A 15,989-nucleotide genomic window follows, 5' to 3' on the forward strand; every position below is an offset into this window, starting at 1 on the left:
CCGAGCGTACCGGCAGTGACTCCGTTTGCTTCGTTTGAAATTCGTCCCCTTTGTTTTGATTGGTGAAGTCTTCTTCCTCCTTGAAGCTTATTGGCGGATGGTAAACACGGAACAAACGCATTAGCTCCCCCAGCTGGTAGGACCACGCATTAGACGCATTAAATATATAAATAGAAACAGATACACACAGTGGAGGGAAAAAGTATAGAGAAAATAAGCAATACAAAAATAAAAATAAAAGAATAATGTATTATTTACACGTATATGAAATATGATTTATATAACACCAATTTCTTATGATTATTTTTTTTAAATATCTCTATCTCTTTATATTATAATAATAATAATAATAAGAAGAAAACCTTTATTTGTCCCACAATGGGGAAATTGCAGTTTGCAACAGCATGCAGAAATGGCAGAAATATAATAGATATATTGCACAGAGACTGGTGTAATAATATTGCACATATTAGGAGTGCTCGTTGTGGAGCCCAACAGCAGCAGGAAGGAAAGACCTTCTGTATCTTTCCTTCACACATCGAGGCTGAAGCAGTCTGTCACTGAAGCTACTCCTCAGTCCTGTGAGGTCACCATGCAGGGGGTGGGACTCATTGTCCAGCATGGAGGACAGTTTAGCCAGAACTCTCCTGTCACCCACCTCCCTCACTGAGTCCAATGGGCAGCCCAGGACAGAGCTGGACTTCCTGATGATCTTATCCAGCTCCTTCCTCTCCCTCTCTGTGATGCCACTGTTCCAGCAGACCACTCCGTACAGGATGGCTGATGCCACTACAGAGTCGTAGAAGGTCTTCAGGAGTGTCCCTTTCACTCCAAAAGACCTCAGTCTCCTCAGAAGGTAGAGCATGCTCTGTCCCTTCCTGTAGAGTGCGTCCTTGTGGTGACACAGTCCAGTTTGGTGTTGAGGTGAACACCCAGGTACTTATAAGAGTCCACTTGCTCAATGTCCATTCCCTGGATGTTCACTGGTGAGGGGAGGGCAGAACGGCCTCTACGAAAATCCACCACCATCTCCATGGTTTTCCCCGCGTTGATATTATATTATATTATATTATATTATATTATATTATATTATATTATATTATATTATATTATGTAATATGAGACACAGAAAGTAAGATTTAGTTTTGTTTTAATCAAACCTTTGCTTCAATGTAATTTTGCAAACGGCCTGTTGGGGGCAGCAATGCTCCTTTGCAATTTCACGAGAAGAAGAAGAAGAAGAAGAAGACCAGCGTCATCAAGCTGCGTCTAGCACTACATGGAAAACACATGAGAAAGTAGTGGTACTTTAGTTTAGTACAAGTTGACTGTGTACAGTATTTAAAGAGACGAAGCTTTCAATTTGCACGGTGTTATTTCATATGTTAATTCATATATTCAGTGTTTATACCCAAATGCGACGAAACTGAAGAAAAAGACTTTATTGGGGTATTTTGTCGTTTACAGTTAAAATGTCTCTGTTTGTTGTGAGCAGGTAAGATATATACTGACTTACATCGTTTTTCTTAGTTCTTATGGGGATCTCTCTAGTCTCTAACGTGATTATTAAATTAGTATTAGGACCTGATGTTTGTTTATGTGGCAACATAAAGCTCAAGGTTTTCTAGTAGTTGGCAGTTAACTTGTACTTTGCTTTACCATTTAAAACAAGTGTCTCAATTATTATAGAGGATTTGTGGGTTCAGATAATTCTACAAGTTGTTTTATTTTTTAGTTTTTATTCTTACATAAAGAATAATTGCCATTGGCTGCTCTCTTTAACTCATTCTTTTACGTTACATCCACTAGTTATCCACACAACTTTGATCATCACTGTCAGTTTGAGCACTAAATAAAGACACCTTCATCACTTAGTGTCTGTTGATGTTTATAAAGAGACAGAAACCCTATTAGCGCATAGCAGAGCTAGCATCAGATTAACTAAACAACTGTCAAAAGACAGTGATTTGTAAATAACAAAATATTAACAAAAGTCTAAATAATCCATTATAATTCTAGGGTCAAAGTGTGCTAAATTGTTGATGAACTTACAAATCTGTAATGTTACATTTTGTCACTGTGCTCACAGGTACCTCGGAGAAGAAGAAGATGGGAGCGTCTCGAAGGAGTCCCGATCTGAGGCGTTACTGGCTAAACTTAAGCAGAAGGCGAAAGAGAGGCAGAGACAGAGTTTGTCAGACAAGAGAGAGCGACTGCACACAGAACAGATAGAAGAGCAGGACGTCAAAAAGAAAAGAAAAACCGACGGTGACAGTAGTCAAGAGCAACAGCGCCGCAAAAAGAGAAAATCAGAAGAGGCTTCTTCGTGTGTTTCAGACTCTGATAACCACGATGAGCCTGCTGAAGAGACGAAGAAGAAGAAGAAGAAAGATGCAAATGAGAAACAGAAGAAGAAGAAGAAGAAGGATCAATCAGGTGTGGTATTATACCTGTGTGCGCTCATTGTTTCATATAATAAATGTGTGATCTGTGAGAAGAGGAATTCACACATTAACACTTGTAATGAAAGTAAATAATCTGAATAATACTGACTCCTGGTCCCTCATAAAGAACCATGAAGTATGAGGGATAAAGTCCAGAGCATTATTTGCAGTTCCCTGAGATCCACGGAGCTTTTAAGTCTCTTTCAGTGTATTATTTTTCTATTATTTAAAGTGTGATGTAGCTTCTGTAATGTGTTTTTTCTGTATGGATTACAGCTCAAGACGTTTCGGATTCTCCTGTAAACGGAAGAGATGAACCAGAGGATGCAGAAGGTCAACAGGAGGCAGAGCCAGAAAATGACTCGGCAAAAGAAAGCTCAGAGAAGACGTCTGCTCCAACTGGATTCACAGTTTTGGGAGGATTTGAGAGCAAACCGGTCAAAAAGGTACACTGATTACTTTATGAGGGTCCAGGAGTCAGTATCATTTAGATTATTTACTTTCATTACAAGTGTTAATGTGTGAATTCCTCTTCTCACAGGTGAACAGAGTCCTGCCTCAGTGGCTCGCTGAGCCTGATGTGATTCACAGAGACATTAAAAGCAACCTGGTCCCCATCTCTGAAGTTTCAGGACTTTCAGCTCATCTCCAGAAAAAAATACAGAATAATGGAATCCAACACTTGTTTCCAGGTGATTACACAGGCTCAGTTTGCGTATCCAGCATCATGTTAGATAACACATGTCACATAAAGTTGTTTGCAAAAGGTTCCGTACACTTGTGACAGTGTTATAATGCTATCATACTAATTCCCCTGGTGTCTCTGAGGCGTGTGGATGTGTTTTTCGACTGGGTGTGTGTACAGGATGGGGCGTAAAATTGTAAACTTTGACATAATGTTGTGTTTTTTGAAAAAGTTGTGAAAAGTTCCTGTGACCTCTTCACAGTGCAAGCGGAGGTCATCCCCGCCATCTTGGAGTGCGCACAGCAGGGACTGCTGATTGGACGCGGCGGCTACAAGCCCAGAGACATCTGCGTGTCTGCACCAACAGGCAGTGGAAAGACTCTTTCGTTTGTCATACCTGTCGTGCAGGTGAGCTACTGGGCACTTGTGAGGAAGTAATGCACACAGTAGGTGGAGGAACTGTGTAAAATAAATTTGCATCACCAGGTGCTGATGGAGCGGGTGGTCTGTCAAGTCCGGGCTTTGGCTGTGTTGCCGACCAAAGAGCTTGCACAGCAGGTCAGGAGCTTTCACAAACATCTGCTCAAATACTTTACGCTCGCTCTAGAGCTCAGCTGACACGTTTTTCTGTGCAGGTTTATAAAGTGTTCAGGTCGTACGCTGAGGGAACTACGCTGAAAGTGGTGATGCTGGCAGGTCAGAAGAGCTTTGCTGCAGAGCAGGCTTCGCTTTCAGAGCACAGGTGAGAACGATTACTGAAACATGGCTCACAAAGGATTGGCGACGCAACTCTTTGGATGATATGGAGGATTTTTCCATTTGTATTAACCTAATGCACCATGTGGTTTGTCACACAGCCATCTAAATGTTCGTCTTTGGAAGTTATTTAGAAAAAGGAAGGCACAAAATGCTAGCATATAATATTGTGTAGCTACAGTATTTGCGTGATTTTAAGGAACATTTGCACATAAAAGACACACGTGACACTGGAATAAGACAAAGATTTATTTTAATGTTTTTTTCTTCTAGAGGGGGAGTGAGACGCAGTACAGCAGACATCGTCGTGGCCACTCCAGGTCGACTGGTTGATCACATCAACAAGAATTCAGGCTTATGTCTGGAGCATCTCCGGTTTCTCGTGAGTTCTTTAAACCTTTGTAACTGAAGCACTGCGGACAAGAGTGACACAGACGCCAACAGCACAACGTCTGTGTGCGTTTATTCATTACCTCTCAGATCATTGACGAGGCTGACAGGATGATTGACAGCATGCACCAGTCCTGGCTCAGTCAGGTGGTGAAGGCGGTGTACAGATCAGGAAGTGGGCCGGAAGCAGGAGCCGTCTTCAGGAGGACGGAGCCAGCACACATCACAGCGGCCAGGTGAGTCAGAGTGTGAAAGAATGTAAAGATATTTGAATACTTGTGTGGAATAGTCATCAATAGTTAATAGTAAAACTTGAACTTGATAAAAGCTGCGTCATTTTAAAACGTCATGGCAAAAATCTATTTCAATACTGTTGTAGCAAACAAGTGTATTCTCTGTTTTTGTTTAACTAACAAACGCCTAGTTATCAGAGATATATGAAATTGAAAATAACTTGTCGTCTTGTTTTGTAAGATTAGATCGTGTTTTAAACTTCAGAGTCAGAGGCTGATCAGATGAGGATCCCACTAACCTCGTGTCGTCCTGTTTTTCCCTGTCAGTCTCTCTCCACCTCAGATGCCGCTGCAGAAGCTGCTGTTTTCCGCCACGCTCACACAGAACCCGGAGAAGCTGCAGCAGCTGGGCCTCTACCAGCCCCGACTCTTCAGCTCCATCCACGGTCAATCCGGCGGAGACAACACTCCAACCCAGAAGCAAGACCGCTTCGATTTCCCTGAGGGTCTAACGGTGAGATAAGATCTTTGACTTTAGGGCGGCAGTGCGGCAAACATAGAATTAGATGATGATCAAAAAATGGCACAGATTTGGGTCACTTTGTAAATCTAAATCGGCTGTATTTCCCATGTGTGTACTGTACGTACACAGATACAAGGAACATTCATTTAATCATTTGGAACAGTGTACATCCATGGAAGCAACCAGGGAAGAGCATTAGTCTGTGTGAATGTGATGATTCACTGTGAGTCTATAAAGGAAAACCCTCCATGGGGAATCAGACCCCAGTCTTCCGCACACTAATAAGGGGCTACGTGTTTCGGTTTCTAGGAGTATTATGTGCCCTGCACGCTGAGCAACAAGCCCCTCCTCATCCTTCACTTCATCCTGCGAATGAAACTCAGCCCCGTCCTCTGTTTCACCAACTCCAAGGAGGCTGCACACAGGTGGGGGAGAGCTCTTTAACTTTTTATGCATAGTTCCTATTGTCAGTGTCTGCGTGGAATTTACATCTCTACACATGTCTCCTTCTCAGACTTTACCTCCTGGTGCAGCTCTTCGGTGGAGTTCAGGCCGCCGAGTTCTCGTCTCGACTCTCTCCCGGTGAGAGGAAGAGGACGCTGAAGGAGTTTGAGCAGGGGAAGATCCAGTTGTGAGTCTGCGTGCAGATCTGCGCACGATTGTTTTAAAAAGCATAAGACACATTTCAGTCACTTCGATGAGACATGGATAATGCTGTGATGGGACATTAAAGTCCGGCCCTTGATTCATTACTCACCCTTACACCCTGAGAGCCAACTGAGTTGTGAAGTAGGTGTGAATAATATGAATGAAAAAACGGATCTTAGACACTGAGCTGATCTCTTTTAACAGAACTGAATCTACTTACTGAGTTCTTTAATTTTTATGGAAACACAGAATAGTTAAAATTTGGATTTATGAACCAGAGTTTCCGTTGAATGAGTGCGTGGTAGCATCTGTTTTCTTGTAGATACCCGTGAATAATGTTGTGATCCTTATTCATCAATGATTTAACCTGAGGTGTCATCCCGAAGGTTGATCAGCACGGACGCAGCTGCCAGAGGCATCGACATCAACGGGGTCAAATGCGTTGTCAATTACGACGCGCCACAGTACATCAGGACCTACATTCACAGGTGAGCTGCCCGTCGAACCGCTCAAAGCAGCGGACAGTGTGCAAAATGAGCAATCATCCGTAATGTCTTCATCACTGCTGTGATACTTCTGACTCTTTTGTTTTTGTTCAGGGTTGGAAGAACGGCACGAGCAGGAAAAGCAGGTCTGGCCTTCACATTTCTGCTGAGAGTACAGGTGCGTCACATGAGAGGGAGGCAAATGATCGGTGTGAAGCGCCCACAAAGACAGTTTCTGTAATGGCTTCTGTTTTCATCAATCAGGAGAAGAACTTCCTTCCCATGGTTTTGGAAGCGGGAAGCCCCGGAATAGAAAGGCAGGTGGTCAAATCGGAGAACCTGAAGAGTATGGAGGAGCGGTACGAACAGACGCTGCAAAAGCTGGCCGAAGTTATCAAGGTACCATCTCAACCAACACCTTCTTTTAACTGATGAAACACACAGGATGTAATCGATGGATGGCAATACTTTGTGCATTCATATAAAACATGTCTGCGATTATCATTTGACTACATAAACAATGCCTTTTGTTTCTCTCTACAGGATGAGAAAGCCAAATAGTGAAGTAACCGTAACCTCAGGCATCATCAGACCCCGACCAAAACTCTGCTGCATTTTTTTTTTGTATTTGTATTTATGTGAATAAAACGCAGTATGTCTGTGCCTGTTAATTCTCACAGTGACTGTACATTTATGAGGAAAAAAGCAGCTTTGATTATTAAAGGGGATCTCAAGCTCGGCGGTTCAATCCCTGACTCCTCCTGTCTGTACGCCGAAGTGTCCCTGGGCAACACATTGAACCCAACCCGACGGGAGATGAGCATGTGTCACGTGTGTGTGTGTGTGTAAAGAAGAGAGTTTCAGAATAGTCAGTTTACCATTTAAATGCTAATTTTAAATTGGCTGTATTTCATATTCCGATTCAGAAAAATATCATTCACAAAATAATATTCAATAGCTACTAGACTTCGACTCTAATTTTGACTTATTGCCTCATTAATATTATTATCAGCCGAGAGGGCAGGGGGGTTTAATGAACATTTACATGAGCTTGAACATCAGTCAGCTATATTCTGTATAATGAAAGAAGAAAGAATTAAAAGTCTTGCGTGAAAACTGATCTAAACTTTTTAGTTTTTCTTACTTTAAAGGTATAATGTTGCCATGGCCACAGACTAGAAAACCTGCTGTATATATATGTACGCTACAGATAAAACTAGACATCGTTATCTCTGCCCCCATTTAAATTTAAAACATCCCCTGCACCAATCCCTGATACAACCTTAAATATAAAAAAGGTTTTGATTTATAGCATTGTAGTATGCATACACTTTAGCCATGTGTACCTCATAAGCTGCTTAATTGTTTAATCTAAACAAATCCTCCATAGCCACGTATCTGCAGCACTTGATGGAGCGTTACTGTATATATACAAACGTAAAGCTCATCTGGAAATTGTTCCAAGAAAACTTAAAAAATGAATGAGGTAAATTCAGTTTTGCGAGGAGTCGTCCGCTTAGTTTGTATTTATTATGTTTAAAAAAAAAAAAAAGGTCTGACAGGACTTCTGGCTCATGTTTCTGTAACTGATAATCACAGAGATGGAATGTAAGGAGGTAATGTAAAAACAGCAGACAATGGCTTGTCAACCAGAGAGCACTGATCAGTTTATTTTTTTCCCCATCTGTAAACGTCCTGATCTGTACATGCCTTGGAACTTAACCAGTTCAAGGGATTTTTATCAAAAAAGCTCTTCGTTCCCAAAAATCCATTATCCGTCAGCCTCTGTGGACCACATTCAGGGAGTTTCTATCTGTAATGCCCACCGTATCTGCTAAGTGCACTTGAGCTTGCACTGCAGTAGATGTGACCAACTCAGAAATGCATATGCAAAAGAGATCTCAAAGTGGCCGTCCACGCTGGAGAGGTTTCTTTTTCTCTCTGAACCCTGCATGAATTTTAATTATCTTAATCTGGAGTGTAATCCACTAGTTCAGAATCATTCACCGTTTATCAGTTAAGTGATGCAAATTATGGAGATTCTTACAAAGTAATTTATTACACAAAACACTAAGTTTCCATTTGCGTTTTAGCAAAATGAGTTTCCAGTCTCATATTGTGCACATGATCATAATGCACATGCGATTGGTTTATGAAGCACACAAATAAATTTCGACTTCATGTGTGCATCAGTTTGAGGAAATAATTAAAGGAGTACGGGTCACAGTGTACAGGTACTTCACCCTTGTTGGCTGTGGAAACGTTCCTCAGATCAGCAGACAGGGCTTAAGCACTTAACTGTAGTTGGCAGGTATGACACGACAGGTCCCCTGGCTGACCTTTTCAATCACATAGAACATCTCGATAAAGGAGGTTTCAATATGGCAAATTTACTTGTGTTAAAAGTACAAAAAAGTATTTTCCATAACCTCAAAATTGAATACTGACAGAACCTGACTACTTTCGCTTAAGACAAAAAAAAGTAAAAGCATTACACCTTTAGTAAAAACTGGGGGAGAACAGTCTTTTTGTGTGGGTATGTTTGGGGGTAGGTTTGACCTAATTCTCCTTCTTCTTTCCCCCTGTAGGAAGCAGTCCTCATGCCCCCGTTTACAGTAGGACACATTTATTGCTCTTCTTTCCCCGCCTGGCCTGTAGTGCAGCCCTGGTGGCCATCTCGAACACTTCCCTCACACCATCCTTTGTTTTTGCAGAGCACTCCATGTATCCGAAGGCACCGATCCTGTTAGCCATGTCCCGTCCATCCTCTGGTTTCACAGGTTCCTATAATAATAAAGACACTTTTAGAAAACTGGCATTCATTGTAGCACGTCTGCACAGCTGTACGTGGTCTCAAGTTTTACCTGCTTCATTTTGGCAAGTTCCCTCCGAGTGTGCTCATCGTTACGCAGGTCCTTTTTATTTCCCACCAGAATGATGGGAACGTTAGGGCAGAAGTGTTTCACCTCAGGGGTCCACTTCTCAGGGATGTTCTCTGAAAAAGGGGACAGAAGACAACAGTGGTTAGAGAAAAGACACAAACTTAGAGGTGCTGTGACTATAACTGTTTTTGTCTGGAATACACAAACTGAAAAATGACCTTCACCATCTCCTAGAGCCCAGAAGATCACGGGTCTTGTTTTTTTAGACTATCATTATAAGATGAGACAATAAAAAGTAAAATGGTTTCCTTATTTCTATATGACAGACACTAGACATTGAGATTTTATACTTTTAAATGATTAATTAAGTTTGTGTGTCCATCCACCACATGTTTTAACTGAGAGCAGATAATCCCTTATCTCGGATGAAGAAACTACTTGAGGGCATGTCACAAAAATACATCACATATTTCAAAATATGACAAATTCCTTGATAAAAGTTTGCAATTTTGACACACAGAGGTCGGCAAACAGATTCGTAGTGAGTAGTGATGTGTCCAAAGGATGTGGCTGTTCTGATTCTTAAACGGAAACGAATCGAGCTATTTTAAAATACGCAACTTACAGTTAAAAATAAACTGAAACTAAACACAAACCATCTTTTCACAAAGCATTTGGTGGCAAGTGATTGATTCAATCAGAAGTTAATTCTAGCCCTAAAACATTACCGGGCGCATTCAGAGCTCTCCGTTTTCACTTACCAAGACTGTCAGGACTGTCGATGGAAAAACACATGAGAATGACATCGGTGTCTGGATAAGAGAGCGGACGCAGTCTGTCATAGTCTTCCTGACCAGCTGTATCCCAGAGAGCTAACTCAACCTGCAAAAGGAGTTTACAAGTTATCTTGTAGCTCTATAGATCTGATGTTATTCCAAACAACCGAGTGCATACACACACATCTATCCTGCATGACACTTTGGATCTGGTTAGTATAAAAAAATCATTTCACAACAGTGAACCATTTTACATGAGGCAATAAATAAACTATCACTGTCAGCACAACCTTTTAAAATTAAGACTGCGTTGCAGGTAATCAGGATATGAGGATGAACAGCTTTTACATTAGAAAGTGAGTCTGACTTAAAATCCAGCCATAACCAGACATTTTCATGTAGTTATGCGTTTATGGTAAGTGGTGATGCCAGCACTGGGACATCAATCTGTCATATCCTGCCAGATCCATGTATTATAATGGATACTTAATAGTTTGATTGAATGTGTCAAACCCGATAGGTTTACTTACCACAAAGCCACATTAACAACCCTAGCAACCCAACTAATACACGCTTTGGGATTATTTTCTTTTGTTGTTGTTGTCAACAAGCTTTTCAGCAATCCTAATCCTCAAGACAAAGACACTTTATCAGTATTAAACAACACATAAAATCACCCTCAGCGTGTATCACTGTCTCTAAATAAAGTGAAAGAGAACACAACAAGAATTCAACCGTCGTTGTAATCAGATACCAAGTTACATAATGTTGATCCTAGTGTGCAATGTGGGCAGAGAAAATAAATATTCATACCTGTTTGCTATCCACTTCAATGTCTGCAACGTAGTTCTCAAACACCGTGGGCACATAGACTTCAGGAAACTGGTCCTTGCTGAACACGATGAGCAGACAGGTCTTTCCACAGGCTCCATCTCCCACTATGACCAACTTTTTCCTGATTGCTGCCATAGCTGCAGACAAGGGGAAGAGGAAAACAGCAAAGGTTACAACAAGGGAGTTCTTTATCTATTAACTGCAGGGCGGGTCGTTTTCTTGCACTGGGGCATTATGCAACGTGCAAACTGTACGCCTGTGAGAAGCGAGGAGCAGCCAGCAACCTTCAGCTGTGTTGACACAAACCCAAAACCCGCATGAAACCAACACCCGAGGCTAACTATTTAGCTTTCAGTGCGACAACAACAACACTATGACTGCTTGTGATCGGACACTTATACTGTATGTTTCCGACAAGGGCACGTGTCAACATCATCAAGTATCGACAATCCACGGATATTCAGTTGACTTTGGATAAAGCTTTAAATTAGAAGACTAAGGAACCTTGTCCCGTGATGATACATTTCCGCTCCAGTGTTACTGACCCACCCCGGCATCAAGCTTGGAAAAAAAATAAAATATATTACTTTAAACGTTTGTCCCGCATCCTCATAAGCAACACAACCACATTAAAGTGTTATTAAATGGCAGCAACATTCAACTGGGAATCGTTGCAGTGCTGGCTGACCTACATTTGAGCTAGCCAAGAAGACGCTCTGTTTACAAAAGACTTGACGCTAGCCGCGGCGGCTAACCAGCTAACGTTAGCCCGGATGTGCCGCTTGTGCTTTTAAGTTTAAATCTTTATCGTAATAATCAGACGCTTTGCGGGAAATGTGTGCAGCATTCACCAAGCGGGTCTTCTAACTGTATAGCTGCGTTTGTGGTTTCGTTTTGGTTGCTCCGCCAAACGTAGTATTTTTTTCCTTTTACCCGCAAACCGGTACGGTTTGCTAGCTAGCCTGGGTTAGCTTAGCATAACGGAAGTCAACGCGACTTTATCGCTCCTTTAGCTAGCTTGCTAGCCTCAACAGAATATCGTAAGAAAATACAGCTTAACGGTGTATACATTTGTATTTAATCAAATAAAACTGCTTAACAAGGCACCACAACTAAACGCCGCCAATACGTGGTATAAACTTACCAAATTATTGGTTTTAAAATCTATCCAACTGAAGTTAAACTAGCGCTTTGTTAGCCTCCGTCGCTGCTCCTTGACTGCGCTGCTGCTGCTGCTGGAGGATTAACAGGAGGGAAGTGAGGGGGTGGGGAGAGGATAACAATACACCACTATACATTTGTTACAAACCATATTTTATGGACAAAATAGTTTAAAATTATTATTTTATTTTAAATATTAATGTAGCTTATCTTAAATCACTACAAATCCTTAAATATAAATGAAATACCACACACTAATTTCAATTAATAAAAAGACCCAGTGCATATTACGCCCATCTGAAAGTGGTGGTACAGTGGTCAGTATTCACCTACCTTGGATCTTCTTGGCTTTCTTCATGCTGGGCAGTATTAACCTACTTGTTTGTGCATTATGAATATTATTTCCAGAATGCAACACATTTAAATTCATTTAGAAATTTGCACCATGACAGTTTCAATACACGGCAACATATGCTTTATAACGCAATAACCCCCTTTTTCACGTTTGTCATAGCAGCAAAGGCACTGGTGTCTCTAATAACATTAACTTAACTTAATTAGCGATGGCAGTGCAAGAGTACAGCGGCTAAATGGAATTTCGTCAAGTTTTATTACTTACATCTGTGACATGTTTAAATGTCATCTGGCCTTATATCAGCCAAATCAGCTAAGGTTGTAAAATAATACTTGGCACACGTGTCATCCGGACTTAGAAATAAAGTACCATCCTCAGTTGATATTGTGCTTCAGTGATGCAAATCTGAAACAAATTTGCAACTAGTAAAATGACAGTTTCCATGTAACAAGCTATTTTTGTTTAGAAATTAGAAATCCTTTGAAACTAGATATTAAATTTCACATTAAAGCATCTGTGACCATCAAAACATAACATAATAACATGACAAATCTGTAAATGTAAAATCTATACTATGAGTATTATATATATATTGACCTAATTGTGTGTAAATGTTGTTGCTATAGAGACTGTTAAGGCATAAAACTGAGTCTTTTCACATTGTGGTGCTCCACCTCAGCATGTAACTGGTGCTAAACTTGCATATGCATTTAGTATAATGTTACTCTACATCTGCATGAAAGAGCATACCGACGTGCAGAAATGTGATCTTTTAAATAGATTGTGCTGAGAAAAGCACAATGATGACACTTATCAGTTAAATATGGAAATTATTTAAACCCTTCAGATTAGCGGGTCAAAGTATGGAGAGACCAACAGAGAGACGTGGTCTGTTCTCAGTTGGTGCAACAGTATATTAATAACTGCAGCTCTTACTCTAATCCTGATAAGAGGCTTTCTCAGCAGTGCTCGGTTCCAACTCGTGGAAACCAACTCAGATGCGTTTCCATGAAAACAGTAATGCCTCACATTCATCTGTAGGTTCAAGTGACCGGTCATTCGAAGGTGGAGAAAAACACTTTGAAGAGAGAAAGCATCCGTGAGGTTTGTTTCTCAGAAGCCCGTGTGTGATGTTCTTCTGAGAATAAAAACAGGTTTGCCAACACATGTATTAGCTTTAGTTTTGATGATAAAAGAGCAGCTTTTGTTAGCAATGATTTAGAAGAGGACATGTTTAGATTGGATTAGGATTCTGAGTATAAGAAATACACAATACACCATGTGCCCTGTGTTTAATCGTTCAAAATCACTTGTCAACCTCTTCTGTCCGTAGCTTCAGCCTGATCTCAGTCTTTTTACACTCATATAACAAAAACGTCTTATCAACGTACCCTTAAAATTCATACTCATACTGTGTTTAGATTTAAACATGTCGGATAAACCTCAGACATACTCAAGCACAAAAGGAGTCATTACATTGACAAACCTCTTCTACATCCAGACTTTTCTAAATTATTATAGTATTAAGACAGCCATGACAGAAACTGATAATCCTGTCAATGTGGAGACATGTGACGAAACGTTGCTGTGATTTTGTGACGATTACATGTGTCCCCCTAACATGCAAGCGTTACACAAGATTACTGTTAGTTTAGCCATGGTGCATCAGGTTCATTGATTTTGTGGAGAGTGAATAAACATTGCTCTGCTCAACGCTCTCAGCAAATCCAACCCCACGAGCTCATAAGCTCAAGAGCAGAGGAAAGCAGAGATCTCAAGTGACAAAACCCAAACTAATTCTAATTGCATCTCTGCTGGAATAAAAAAAGAAATAAATAATGAGAAGAAGAAAACAGTGGCTACTTTTTCATTGCTGTTTTTTTTTTAATATAATTTGGTTCTGCTGATTAAAAAAACAAACAACGAGACCAGTGGTTTAGACATAACTCTCTTTTCTCATTCTGTTGACGCAGACACAAAAATGAAAAGAAACCCACCACAGCTTCTATATTGGCATTGCACATTTCAATGTAGCTGAAGCAAACATATAAAAAAAAAATATAATTCTGAATAACAAAAGTAGCAGTGTAGTAAAACTGTGTTAATTTGCAAGCACCAAGGCTTATTTAAATCATTACAGTGTTCTCCCCCTGGACCGCTCTTTACTGTCTGGGGCCACAAACTGTCCCATGTACACAGCATGTGGTCATGGAGTGTGACCCTGACCACGTTCCTGTCTCTGTGTCCTTTGTGTGAGAGACAAAGATCATCATATAGAGAAGGGATAGTTCTGCAGGTAGCGCAGTAGAGGCTTTGGGAGCGGCAGCTGGTGGGGGCAGTTCGTATGTCTGTTGATGGTGAGGCGCGTCAGGTGCTGCAAAGAAGGGAAAGCGTCCGGCTTGTGCAAAGGATGCATCAGCGTCAGAGGGACCCCGCTGTCTTTAGCTGTATGCTTTGCAGGGTCAGTCTTTGTTTGGGGGCGAATGTCATGAGTTGACTTGTTCTGTGGCCTGTGTCCTGAGCCAGTATAGTGCTGTATAAGGCTGTGAACATCTGGGAAGGACTGCAGGTTCGGCAGGGCAGGGGAAATGGAGTCTAGCCAGAAACAACCTTTGTTGTACTCAATACGCACACTGGTGGGTCCATAGCAGGTCTTCACTGACAGGGCCAGCATGTACTGAGGGTGGCTGCTGTCACGCACCAGGAATGTGCCTTCAGACTTTGTCAGGAGGGCCTCTCGAGCTTCACTCGCTGATATAGGACCCCAGTACCAACCTGGAAAATGACAGATAGTTCAGAAATGTTGAAATGTTGAATGCTGGACATGTTGAAAGATGTCAGACTCACCCCCACTTTCACAAAACTGGAGTCAAAATTAACTGTCATCTGTTTTATTTTAATAAATTAGTGAGACTCATTGAGGCTGTTGGTGTACCTGAGGTTTGTAGGTACTGGAAAGTGGTGGTGATGCAGCGAAGGTCCTCTGTTGGATCCCAGGGCGGAGGAGATGGATGTGTGCAGCATGAACCTCCTTGTTCCTCATGATGTAAAATGGTCACTGTACGGGCAACCATTTCCGACTGACAGCAAGCCTGTCAAGATGATGTTGGTGACAGAGAATTAATAAAGAAAAATAGAGTTTTATTTTGCTCTCAAATGCTGAAGTAAGTTATTAAAAAAAGTCAGTGTTCAGGTGGCATGATTTTATTTGATACGTCATCAGTTACTGAAAAAAATTTCTCCCATTGTCCGAGAGGTGCAAATAATCACAAACCCAACCAAACTAAAACCAAGAAAAACAATTGTAAGAAAACATAAAAACAACATAAAACACAAGAATAAAACACGTATGTATGGTAGGTAGTTATGAACAAAAGCTCAAGGCTTGCAGTCTTAAAATTACTTATGCACTGAGCTATTGCATTATTTGGGCTATGTTTTATATATATATATATATATACAGCTTCATAAATATGTATTTATGTTTATTTATGCAAATGTCAGCTGGTTTAGAGGTCAAAAAGAAGAAAAACAGTACAACAATTGATTATATTATTTAAATAAGTACACAAAACACATGTAAATATAATACGACACAATAATAATAATAATAATACGAGTTTTTGTTTGTGAAATAATAGGCAGTACTGCAGCATACATTATGCAAAGTAATTATAGACCAAAAAGAATATTTCCTTACCTTAAATCAAGAACAATCATATGGATCGCGACCAGTTTGGTAAACAGTTGAAGAAATGTCCAGTGGATGATCACAATAAATATTTACCGTATTTAAAAGCTTCTGGTGATGTAGAAA

General features: G+C 40.7%; 3 protein-coding genes across 3 annotated transcripts; 1 reads left to right on the forward strand and 2 right to left on the reverse strand.

Moving 5' to 3' along the window:
* The first annotated feature begins 1,247 nt into the window (after positions 1-1,247).
* ddx51 (DEAD (Asp-Glu-Ala-Asp) box polypeptide 51) lies at positions 1,248-6,886 on the forward strand. The gene is made up of 16 exons (XM_084542051.1): positions 1,248-1,495; positions 2,090-2,436; positions 2,721-2,890; positions 2,986-3,136; positions 3,392-3,537; positions 3,616-3,687; positions 3,765-3,871; positions 4,159-4,267; positions 4,366-4,511; positions 4,836-5,022; positions 5,341-5,456; positions 5,546-5,662; positions 6,066-6,167; positions 6,279-6,342; positions 6,429-6,563; positions 6,708-6,886. Exons 1-16 carry the CDS (start codon positions 1,473-1,475, stop codon positions 6,723-6,725), a joined length of 2,010 nt encoding a protein of 669 aa, XP_084398177.1. The 5' UTR covers positions 1,248-1,472; the 3' UTR covers positions 6,726-6,886.
* A 791-nt stretch (positions 6,887-7,677) lies between these two features.
* LOC311486944 (rho-related GTP-binding protein RhoA-B) lies at positions 7,678-11,904 on the reverse strand. The gene is made up of 5 exons (XM_084542970.1): positions 11,801-11,904; positions 10,636-10,793; positions 9,808-9,928; positions 9,029-9,159; positions 7,678-8,948 (listed from the first exon to the last, which is right to left on the reverse strand). The coding sequence occupies exons 2-5, from the start codon at positions 10,789-10,791 to the stop codon at positions 8,775-8,777; spliced, it is 582 nt and encodes a 193-aa protein (XP_084399096.1). The 5' UTR covers positions 10,792-10,793; positions 11,801-11,904; the 3' UTR covers positions 7,678-8,774.
* A 2,537-nt stretch (positions 11,905-14,441) lies between these two features.
* On the reverse strand, positions 14,442-15,989 carry cishb (cytokine inducible SH2-containing protein b; the record flags this gene model as incomplete). Its single annotated transcript, XM_084543853.1, has 3 exons — positions 15,873-15,989; positions 15,108-15,264; positions 14,442-14,947 (listed from the first exon to the last, which is right to left on the reverse strand). The coding sequence occupies exons 2-3, from the start codon at positions 15,244-15,246 to the stop codon at positions 14,442-14,444; spliced, it is 645 nt and encodes a 214-aa protein (XP_084399979.1). The 5' UTR covers positions 15,247-15,264; positions 15,873-15,989.

The sequence above is a fragment of the Chelon labrosus genome (genome assembly GCF_963514085.1).
Source record: "Chelon labrosus genome assembly, chromosome: 4".
In the NCBI taxonomy this organism is placed as follows: Eukaryota; Metazoa; Chordata; class Actinopteri; order Mugiliformes; family Mugilidae; genus Chelon; species Chelon labrosus.

What these genes read in the sequence shown, in the direction of transcription:
- ddx51 (XM_084542051.1), top strand. Translation starts at nt 1,473, where the DNA reads ATGTCTCTGTTTGTTGTGAGCAG. An exon ending in TTGTCATACCTGTCGTGCAG is followed by an intron (nt 3,538 to 3,615) that starts GTGAGCTACTGG and finishes TTGCATCACCAG; the next exon opens with GTGCTGATGGAGCGGGTGGT. An exon ending in CCAAAGAGCTTGCACAGCAG is followed by an intron (nt 3,688 to 3,764) that starts GTCAGGAGCTTT and finishes TTTTCTGTGCAG; the next exon opens with GTTTATAAAGTGTTCAGGTC.
- LOC311486944 (XM_084542970.1), bottom strand. Translation starts at nt 10,791, where the DNA reads ATGGCAGCAATCAGGAAAAAGTTGGTCATAGTGGGAGATGGAGCCTGT. An exon ending in TTGAAGTGGATAGCAAACAG is followed by an intron (nt 9,929 to 10,635) that starts GTATGAATATTT and finishes CTCCTTTTGCAG; the next exon opens with GTTGAGTTAGCTCTCTGGGA. An exon ending in AACTTGCCAAAATGAAGCAG is followed by an intron (nt 8,949 to 9,028) that starts GTAAAACTTGAG and finishes TTATTATTATAG; the next exon opens with GAACCTGTGAAACCAGAGGA.